The 10,903-nt window shown below is 46.4% G+C and overlaps 1 protein-coding gene across 5 annotated transcripts in view; it reads right to left on the bottom strand.

The window, feature by feature from the left end:
* Positions 1 to 203: 203 nt before the first annotated feature.
* Positions 204 to 10,903, bottom strand: part of Casr (calcium-sensing receptor) — a 75,599-nt gene continuing 64,899 nt past the window's right edge. For 3 of the 5 annotated variants that reach the window (XM_087575416.1, XM_087575417.1, XM_087575418.1), the window contains 3 exons: positions 10,415 to 10,645; positions 8,051 to 8,174; positions 204 to 5,541 (listed from right to left, as the gene is read on the bottom strand). In XM_087575416.1, coding sequence (XP_087431542.1) covers positions 4,034 to 5,541; positions 8,051 to 8,174; positions 10,415 to 10,645 — 1,863 coding nt within the window. In that variant the 3' untranslated portion in view covers positions 204 to 4,033. 5 annotated transcript variants of the gene reach the window in all.

Genomic DNA, 10,903 nt, shown 5'->3' with positions numbered 1-10,903 from the left:
CACCGTGAGAGCGGGAAGGGATGTCTGAGAAGGCAAAAAGTGTTCAAGAAAAGTCATGACTGTAAAGACACGTTTGGGCTCGGAGCATAACTCAGGGGCAGAATGCCTGATTTTCATGGAGGACGCCCTGGGTTCAATTCCCAGCACTGAAAGACAGATGATTCTTGTAGTTGCTAAAAACAAAGGACCACAAACTCAGTGGCTTAAAACAACACAAATTTATTATCTTACAGTTCTGGAGGTCAGAAGTCCTCCAAGGGTTTCACCGGGCTGAAACCGAGGCACTCTAGCTCTGCACACCTTCCTGGAGACTCCCAGGGAAAACCAGTATTCTTACTTTGTCCAGTCTCTAGACACAACCTGCGTCCCTTTACCTCTCCTTTCCTTCCACACACCAAGCAGTGGGGGATGGATGGTCTGCGGAATCTCCTCACATTGTGCCACCTGACACTGATGTTTCTGTGGTTTCTTACCTCATGGGTGATTGGAAGGAATCTTAATTTAACAAGCAACCTGGACCATCGATACTCTTACATAATCACAGGCTCTGGGGGCACGACTGTCAGCATCTTTGACTGAATGTTCTTCTGTTTACCGCACAGGTCCACACAGGTTTGCCGGTATTTTACCCCTTTGCTCACTCGCATGTGCTCTGCAGACCCTAATGTACAGGAAGTGTGATTGGGCAGCAGCAGTAAGGGGTAACCGCTGAGAGAGCTCATAGAGTTTCCTGGTCCCTAGGATGGGCTTGGAGGGAGCTGAGAGAGCTTCCAGGCCTAGGAAGGGCCAGTCATCTGAGACAGTGATTCATCCATGGAAACCACCACAGATCCCACTGTGGGGACTAGGATGGGGATATGATGTTTTCGTAGTTTAGATATGATTTCCGAGGGGGTCCATGTGTTAGGAGCTTAACCCTACTGTGGTCATACCGAGAGTTGGAACCTTGGGGAAGGACTTTAGGTCAATGAGACATCTGCTTTTAGAGGAATTTAAGTAGTTATCATGGGGACCCCAGCACGTCAAGATTAAGCTGCTCTAAGAGTAAAGCTGACTCCTGTATCACCCACTTACTTCCTATTTTGAGGTGTGATTCCCTCCCTTCCAATGTTTTCCTGCCATTGTGGTGACCAAAGGTGATTTATGGTCTTGGCCTTGAGCCGGCATAAATGTGAGTTAAATAAACCTCTTTTCTCTATAGAGTTAGCCTGCTTGGTTATCCCGTTACAGTAACAAAAAGTAGACTGCCACAGATACGTTGCAGAAAGCCAGCATGAAGATACAATTACCGAAAGCCAGACAAGATGGCTTCAGTAACACTAAGAGAACCTCCCAACAGCTACTGACCTGATAACCTAAAAATATAATGTGAATCAGAAAACTCTGGATTTCCAGGGAAATCCCCTAATTTGACTTAACTATAGCTTAGGCTGCGGGCGGAATAGGAATTTGAGATAAATGTTAGGTTGCTATAGAGACATAATGAGAATTCCTATCTACCTTTTTGAAGAGGGTGTTCAAAGACATTACTTGATGTGCAAGCCTCTGGCAAAATGAACACTTAATGCAATGTTTTCCTTGCTGATCCTGATTTTTCTTTTTCTTTTAAGTTGTGGGATGAGGAGATTATTTGCAGAAGAAGGGGTGGAGTGTACTGAAGTCAGACTAGTAAGGATGAATGCGTGACATTTTACTGAAGTTATTTCTACACAGTTTTGTGACATGTTTTTGGAAAAGTCATTAAATATCTGTCTTCGATTTTGTTACTTTATTTGTTTATTTAAGGGCCAAGTGAAATGCTAAAAATAAATCCTCATTCAGCACGGTGCCTTGCTCAGAGGCTAACGACAGAAGGCAGTAGGCTCTGACAGGCTGCACCCTTTCAGGCTGGAGTGTTGGTGGCTCATGGGGACAGTTTTGTGTTCTGTGACAGGACCTGTTCTCTACTGCACAGTCTTGTGGCAGTTCATCATCGTCTTCATGGTCATAATGCCAACCGTTACCTTAAAAATCCTCAGAAGGAAGTGGTCAGAGGAAGACTCACCATGGACTGTCAATCTTAGACCACTGGTGAATTTACCTTTTATGGCTTGCTCTTGGCATCAGGGTGGTTCGGCTCAGTGGGCTCTGCTCTGAGAAACTGTTAACCAGTGACAGTGCTGGAAGTGGTTTCCCCATAGGCAAAACCCTGGGTTTGTCAGGGGTAGGATTTGGCCCCTGCGGACACCTTGACTTAGTCTGAAGAAAGTTCTTGTGATCAGTGGGTTAGACATTAAAATCTGGATGCTTAATAAGATTTTTGCTTTATATTTTGAATTAGTCAGCTTTCTCTCACTGTAATAAAATGCTTCAGATAATTAGAGAGAGGAAAGGTTAATCCTGATGCTTTGTTTTTTGAAGGTTCTGGTCTACGCACAGGAGGGGCCATTGATTTGCATTTCTGGTGGGGTGCTAGACGGCAATGATGTGTCAACTTGTGTCAGAGAAAACCATTTATCTTGTGGCCAGGAAATAGAAGAGAAAGAGAATGGGGCGAGAATCCTATAACTCCCTTCAAAGGCATACCCCCCCCATGACTGAATGATGTCCTACGAAGTCCCACCTCCTGAAGTACCGTGACCTTCAAAGAGGGCCACCCCAGAGACAGATCCCTTATCATGAAGCCCTTTGGTATCATGGCCCAGGGTATGGCATAGTCTAAACAAGTGGAAACTAGTAGTCACTATATCACTAATCATATTTACTAACACTAAATGTGTAATGTGTGTTAGACACTGTGCACGCATGCCTACTTAACTCATCTGAGAGCTCCATGGGGAAAGAACTGTAACTCCCTACTTTACACTCTAGGGAGCTGGGGCTTAAAGAGGCTGTGGTTTCTACCTTATAACCACCCATCTTGCCAGTGACCAAGCCAGAGCCTGAACCTTGGTCTCTGTCGTCCGGAGTCTGAGTTCCTAGCAGTGGGCAGTGAGCACGTTTAATTTCACTGCCGAGGGAACCGTGGCATTCAATGGGAACCACCCTTTCTTCTGGGAGCTCATTCTCCAAAGAGCCAGGTCTGGATTTGGCTTCATAAAGCCCGTAGTTCAGGGATGGGGCATGGGGCGTGATTGTAGCTATGGGGTCTTGATAGGGACTGCATGGGCTCGGCTCACCAGGCACAGGATGGGAACGGGAACAGAACTCAATAATACTGCCTTATAGAATCCAGACTGCGACATTTTTCAGTTTATAACCGCCCATGGACCATTACAACAAAAGCATTTTCTTAAGGATTAAGCTATGTACAGCAATATTAGTTACAGCTCATTGAATTTAGTCAGTCCTTTCCTAGTGCTTAGAGGTGATGCTATGATCCTGAGACCTAATTGTGGCATTGCCTTTAGATTCTGGACACATCCAGACATGATGCCACAGGAAGGACGCAGATGGAATAGATGTCACACAATAGCAGCAGCAGGGAGGATAAAAAAAAGACCACACCTCTTAAGGTCTTTATACATAGGAGAGGACACATCTGCCTGACGCTTTGAACATGTACAGTTCTGTCCACTGTCAATGTGATAGGCAGTCCCGGTGACTATCTGGCTTTCAGACTCAACTCTCGTGGTGGCAGATGTGATGTCCCATCGGTCTGTATCTGGACTGTGTTTCAGATCATGCTATCCATAGATATGTTTTCTGTATCTTGGGGCAGGCATTTCTGGATGCAAGCATTTTTTTTTTTTTTTGAGGGAAGCAGATGGGTAGCTTAGAGCCTTGCTTTCGTCTGAACTGATGGTGGATAGAGCAGAGGAAAAGACTTCAGCAAACCCAGGTGTGATACTGAGCTCTGGAAAACGACCCCAAAACATGGCTCTTCTTTTAACTCTAAAGAGCACACCAGTCAGTTCACTGTCATTCAAAGCAGTGCAACTGAGTACAGGCTTTGACGTACCTACTCTCCCTGGCTTCCTGGGAAGAAAGGAAGGACCCATCCTTTTGCTCAGGGCTCTAAGAAAACCTCTCAACTGGATAGCCTTTCCCTCCATTAGGAGTGTAATACGTTTTCCGTCACAGAGCTACCTCCACCACTAATGACGAAGCTCCGAGAGGTGGACATGACCAGCGCTGGGGACATTTCATCTGAGCTTTCCATTTCTGGCTGGTGGTCCCCCACCATGGGCCCTTGCAGGCCCGTTTCCTGAATGGTCATTTCTGAGTCCGCATCTGCACACTGTAGGGGAAGCAGGGCCTGGTGTCTGCCCAAGGTGTCGTTGCTCCTCTGGGCCTCCAGGGAGTTCTGACGCATGGAGTTCCTGTGGGCCATGGCATTCTTCTGAGGCTCGTCAAAACTCAGAGAGAAGGTGACCGTACCACTGCCGAAGATGACCTTCTGTTTGCATCTCGGCTGCTGTGGCTGCTGCTGTTGCTGTGGGTGGAGGGTCAGGGGCTGCTGCTGCTGTTCTTGCTGGGTCAGGGACAGCGGTTGCTGTTGCTTCTGCCTCTCTGGCTGCGGGAACCGGTCTTCGCTGTTGCTTTTGCTGCTGATGGAGGAGGAGGGAATGGAGCCGGTGGAGCCTCCAAGGCTGCTGGACCGCTTCCGGGAGATGTTGGGACGGCGTAGAGTGGCGCGGGCTGCTACTTTGAAAGCATGTGCTGCGGTGCTGGAGCGGACTTCCTCAATGGTGTTCCGGGAAGGCTTGAAGAGGATAATGTAGACCTTGTTGAAGAAGATGCAGGCTAGTAAGCCAAAGCTGGCTGCCAAAATGGCGATCACCTCTACGGCAGAGACAAACTTGCCGTAGGTGCTGGCATAGGCTGGAATGAAGGAGATCCAGACGATGAAGAAGATGAGCATGCTGAAGGTAATGAACTTGGCTTCGTTGAAGTTCTCTGGTAACTTCCTGGACTTGAAGGCAAAGAAGAAGCAGATGGCAGCCAGCAGGCAGGTATAGCCGATCAGGGAGCCAAGTGCCATGAGTGAGCCCTCATGGCACGTGATGAAGATGATTTCGTCTTCCAGCTCATGGTTGCGGTAGCTAGAGGGGGGCGCCGTGTAGAGCCAGATGATGCAGATGAGGATCTGCATGAAGGTGCAGAGGAAAACCAGCAGGAACTGCAGGTTGAGCCCCCACCACTTCCGGTGGAAGCTGGTGGGTATCTTGGCTTCAAATACCAGGAGGACGCGATTGGTCTTCACCAAGATGCACGAGATACAGAGCACAAAGCTGATGCCGAAAGCAGGCTGTCGCAGGCGGCACGTCCAGTCCTGGGGCTCCCCAATGAAGAACAAGGAGCTGGAGAAGCAGCAGAGTAGGGAGAAGAGCAGGAGGTAGGACAGTTCTCGGTTGGTGGCCTTGACGATAGGTGTGTTTCGGAACTTGATGAAGACACCCAGCACAAAGGCGGTCAGGAAAATGCCCAGCACCGCAAAGAGAGTGAGAGCGATTCCAAAGGGCTCGGTCCACGCCAGAAACTCAATCTCCTTGGCAATGCAAGAAGTGTGGTTCTCATTGGACCAGAAGTCATCCGGGCACTTGTCACAGGCACTCGCATCTGAAAATGACCAGTGCGGATTCAGTTACCAAGTAGCACAGTCAATGTAAGTGTGCATGTGGAGGGTAGATGTAGTCACTTTGTACTTTACTTATTGATGATATTATTGCTATGCCTTCTATCTATCAAGAATAAACTGTTCCCTTCCCCGACAGTTGTGGGGTGGTCCATTTCTTTCAATTCTGTCTACAATAGTTTGTAGCAGACACTACCTTGCACTCCAGGGGTCTAAGAGGGCTCCCACACTCTGTTTAAAGTTATGTCTGCCTTATACTTAAAACAAAAACAACCTAATTAAACTGTTCATGTTTGAGGTTTTCAGGAGGGAGTTGTGAAATGCAAACTAAACTGATAATAACATGACTACAATACTTAAGTTTATTAACCCTGCTGCTATCTCCCACACAGCCTAGCTTATTTTGGATATGTGATGGTTGTCCTCTTAGATGAAGGCATAGTGTTCCTTGCATGTATGTGGTCAGTCATATCTATGTTCTGAACATTCCAATGAGGGAGACCATCTGTTTATCCAGATCAGTGGTTTTCAACCTTCCTGATGCTGTAACCCTTTTATACAGTTCCTCATGTTGTGGTGACCCTCAACCATTAAGTTATTTTTGTTGCTATTTCATATCTGTAATTTTGCTACTGTTATGAATCATAATGTAAATAACTGTTATGCAGGATGTCTGATATTCCACCCCAAAGGGGTCACCACCCAGGTTGAGAACTGTTGATCTAGATGATGACTATTTACTAAGTTGTTATTGCCTGTCAGGCAGGGTGCAGTTTGCAGCATGGGTGTTTTCACTTTGAGATTGGGATGGGATCCTGGCCATGCCATTTGCTGGCTGTGTAACTTTGGTCACAGTTAATTCTCCAAGCAACGGTTTCCTCATTTCTAAGAAGGAGGGGAAGATGAGCCATTGTTGTGGGCGGGTTGAAAGAACAAGAATTATAGGCAATATTTATCTAGCCCTTCCAGTATGCAAAGACAAAGTTTTATTTCAGAAGCAAATATATATATGAACTTAATGTTAATTTCTTTAACTATCACAGCCCCATAAGGGGTCTAATTGTGTTTCTCTTTTAGCAGAAGTTGAGCCTGGGCTGGAGAGAGGACTCAGTGGCGAAGAACACCTCGCTGCTCTTGCAGAGAACTCATGTTTGAGTCCAGCACTGACGTGGCAGCTCATGGCCATCCGTAGCTCCAGTTCTTGGAGGACTAATATTCTCTTCTGACACCTAATTAAACTGTTCATGTTTGAGGTTTTCAGGAGGGAGTTGTGAAATGCAAACTAATGCATTCTGTGCACATATGTAGAGGGAGAGCTGACACTAAAATCTGATTCTTGGTTCTTATGTCAAGAAAGACGGCAGAAGCTAATCGCTGAATGAAGGTAAAGAGGCAGGATTTCCAGGAGGAAGAGGAGAAAAAGAGATGGAGAAAGGGCTCCAGGGTTTGGAGAGATGACCACAAACCATGGGGTTCCTAGAACCTGTGGCGACACTGGTAGAATTAATTATACAGGATAGCTGATAAGTTTAGAGCAATAGATTCTCCACCCAGAAGTTGTGTTGTCTGACTGGTTTTAAATATTAAGGCTGTCTTGTCTTTTCCATCCACAGCATTAAAGTGGGCTGGAAGAGAAAGTGGGCAGCCAGAAGAATGGTCAGTGTTCTCGGGGAAAAACACAAGCTGGCAGTTTGGAGCTGAATGAGACAGGACAGACACTGGTGGAGCTAGCCACAGGGTGATTGGCTGATGGGAGAGCAATCTCAGAGCAATGGCTTGGCAAGCTAGCCTGGATAAAGAGATAACCAGGTGAAGTATGGGCTGGCAGGCTAGGAAGCTCGCAGGTGCATGGCCCTGAGGAAGGACCTAGTGTGATTTTAAAATTACACGCAACATACATACATACAGGCAAGTAAAACACTCACACACATGAATAAACAACAAACAAACAAATGAGCTTGAAACCCAGGAAAAACATCAAAGAGAGGGGGGAGGGAGGGAGGGAGGGAAGGAAGAAGGGAGAGAGAGAGAGAGAGAGAGAGAGAGAGAGAGAGAGAGAGAGGGAGGGAGGGAGGGAGGGAGAGAGAGAGAGAGAGAGAGAGAGAGAGAGAGAGAGAGAGAGAGCGCATATAACACCAGGCACCAGCAGGCAATCTGTCACAGCCTTGACTCTGGAGTCCTGAAGTCAGAGCAGATGGCACACTGTCCACTTAGAGCCATGGAGCTTTAAAATAGGGACACACTATTGGGTGGCAGGGTTGGAGGCAGAGAAAAGAGTATCACATGAATGTCTATAAACACCTGGAATATCAAAACAATATCCGGTGAGGCCTTTCTCATCATCTCCTGCTCAGTGGATGCAGTACTTAAGCATGCTTTCCCTAGAAGGTCAGTGGTTCTAAGTACCAGCTCTGTCCAGCTTTCCCATGGACTTTGCTGATCTCCAAGGCAGCCCAAGTCCTGCACAGGGACTGTGAGGGGCTGATCCTTTACCTGTCTCTCCACTGTACTCTCCATCAGGACACTCCACACACTCAAAGCAGCAGGTGGGCTCTCCCTCGATGATCCCCTTCCTGGTCCCTGCCTGACAGTCCCGGCTGCAATTGGAGAAAGGCACCTGAGGGCAGAGAACATAGAAATGAGAGGTTTGGGACTGGGGTGTCAAGAGTCAGTCTTACAGCTTCTTTGACACAGGCAAAGTGAGGAGTTTGAGTATAAGAATCAGTGTGGCTAGCTCTGGGCTAGTCCAGATATAGAGAGAGCCAGGCTTCTTGGTCCTGTTCCTTAAAAGCAAAAGGTGGTAAGGCCAAGTGTGGACGTACTTGACAGTTTGGTTCAAACTCAAACCATGCAAAGTCCTAGATTTCACTTGATCTCAGTAGCAACTTCATGAGATTTGTGAATAAATTGTTAATATATAATTAATAAACATACATGGTATTTTTGTAGTTGCTCCCACAACTTTTTCAGAAGTCAGTTTGACTCCCGGGTTTGTTGGATACCTATTTGTGTGCTAGCTTTTCAGATCACGTTCCCATCAAGAATTGAAATGTAATTTATAATTCTGTCAAGTAGTCAGGGACATGAATGACTGCATGTGTAAGGACTGTCTTTATCACACGTTTACTAATCTGTCATGCCCACTGCCTGATAGAGGACGTTAGGATTACAGGGAACTGTACAGGAAATAGCTTCCAAGGAGGAAGGGAGATGAGCCACGCCCAGTGACGGATAATTGCGTGCATTACTGAGGACACGTGATAAGCTGATAGCACCATAGCTGTGTGCCAGTGATGGGATCGCCAGTCAGTTTGGGCTCCATTCATTTGAAAAGTAAACAAAGATGTAGTTAGTGGATGTAAGAGTTTAACCTGTGGAATCTCAAACCTCCATTCTGAAAAGGTCATGACACATGTTGTAATGGAGGTGAGGACTTGCCCATTGTGGATGAGATTCACTGTCACAGGAGACCTCCCCATGGTGAAGCCATCCCACAGACTGGGAAAATTAAGCAATTTGGCAATAAGAACAAGCTGACTCTTTGGTTTTTTGTCATAAAAAGAGGTTCACAACCCTCAGCAGAAAGGCACTGCAAAGAGTAATGTAGTGGATCTCAGCCAGACTCCTAGGATGTTGTAGAGGATGCCTGGTCCCGAGGCTGCTTCTGCAGAGGAGCCAGGGTGCCGCATCTTGCTCTATTCTAGTAGCCTCATTTTATCTTTGTTGCTGTGAGAAACACCAGAACCAAAAATAACCTGAGGAGGAAATGGTTCCTTTCCTTTAGGCTGCAGTCCATTGCCAGGGAAAGCCAGGGCAGGAACTTGAGGCAGGAAGTGAAGCAGAGGCCATAGAGGGATGCTGTTTATTGGCTTGCTCCCCCTGGCTTGCTCAGCTTGCTTTTTTTATGCAACTCAAGTCTACCTTCCCAAGGGTGGCAACAGCTATATTGGCAGGTAATTCCTTCATCAATCATTAAATCAAAAATGCTTCATGGACTTAAACGCAAGTGAATCTGATGGGGCTTTTTTTTTTTTTTTCAAATTGAGGGTTCCTTTTTTTCCCAGATGATACTACCTGGGCCAACTTGACAAAAGAAAACCTAAGCAGTATATTAGCATACAGCCACCCAGAAAGTTCAGCGTACCCTATGTCTTTCTCAGTGAGCATCCTCTGAGTGGTGAACTTCTGGTTATTAGTCAGGCTTTCAGATATGGGCAGGACCTCCTGACCAGAGTCACAAGCATTTTCCCCTTGGTTAAGGGGCTCCCAAAGTAGAAGGAATGGCCCTTTCGATTTCTATATGGGTCAGCCTGTAGCTATTTCAATGTCCTTGGTCTGAATCCAGGTCTATTTTGGGCTCACATCCCTACATGACTAATGGAGATTGGGGTGGATGGAAAATGCTATAAAAGATTGTCTAATGCATGCTGGGTATTTAGCCTCCCTGAACCTCAAGCAATGAAGGTCATTATTACTTCCGGGTCATTGTGACAACCTAAAAAGCAGTCCCTTTTATCTCAAACTTGAATCTCCTATACAAGGTGGGTAAAATGTCTCCTTCAGTGTCATTTAAGAGCCACTGACTTGAGAGATGTTTGCTTAAATATTTTTGCCATGGTTGGGGAAGTTTATTGTCTGGGAAACTTTATGACTAGCCAGGGAGTCAAAAGCATGGTTAGTTATGAAGCCTAGCCTCCGGGGCTTCCTCTCATCACTTAAACACTCTTGTAGTTCATGGGAACCCTGGACACCCAGAGCTGGGGAGCTTAGGAAAAGACATTATCCTAAAGGCCTTTGATGAATCCCAAGACCCTCCCAAGCCAGCAGTTCCCTGTCTGTAGTACATTTTGCTCATACCTCTCTGGAGAACCCACTCCACAAGATCTTCTCCTCATTGATGAAGAGTCTTTCTCCCTTCTTGGCATACACATTGTAGTACCCAACTTCCTTGAACACAATGGAGCCGTCCTCTGGGGAGAGGTGCCAGTTGATGATAGAATAGTTCCCCACCAGATCACCACACTCATCGAAGGTCACCTGCTCCCCCATGTTGTTGGTGAAGTTCAGGTGCCGTAGGTGCTTCAAGACCTGAAGAAGACAAGGATAAATCTATAGGAGCCATGGATGGCTACTTGTGGCTTTGTTGGCAGTGTACTGTGAATATCTCATTCCAGTGAAGAAACAAACATGAAACAGAAGAGGCCTTCCTCCACTTTTCCTTACAGTGTCTGTGGTAGCTCTGGTAAGCCACGGCTTCATTGACTACCCACAATGTAAGTGGTGTAGGAAACACTTTATTTGAAGATGGGGAGGAGAAGAGACTATATCTTTCCTGACCACATCAAA

The sequence above is a fragment of the Rattus norvegicus genome, chromosome 11 (assembly GCF_021556685.1).
Source record: "Rattus norvegicus strain SHRSP/BbbUtx chromosome 11, alternate assembly SHRSP_T2T, whole genome shotgun sequence".
Lineage (NCBI taxonomy): Eukaryota > Metazoa > Chordata > Mammalia > Rodentia > Muridae > Rattus > Rattus norvegicus.
Note: the sequence above shows the minus strand (reverse complement) of the source record. Positions and strands in the feature narration are given on the sequence as shown.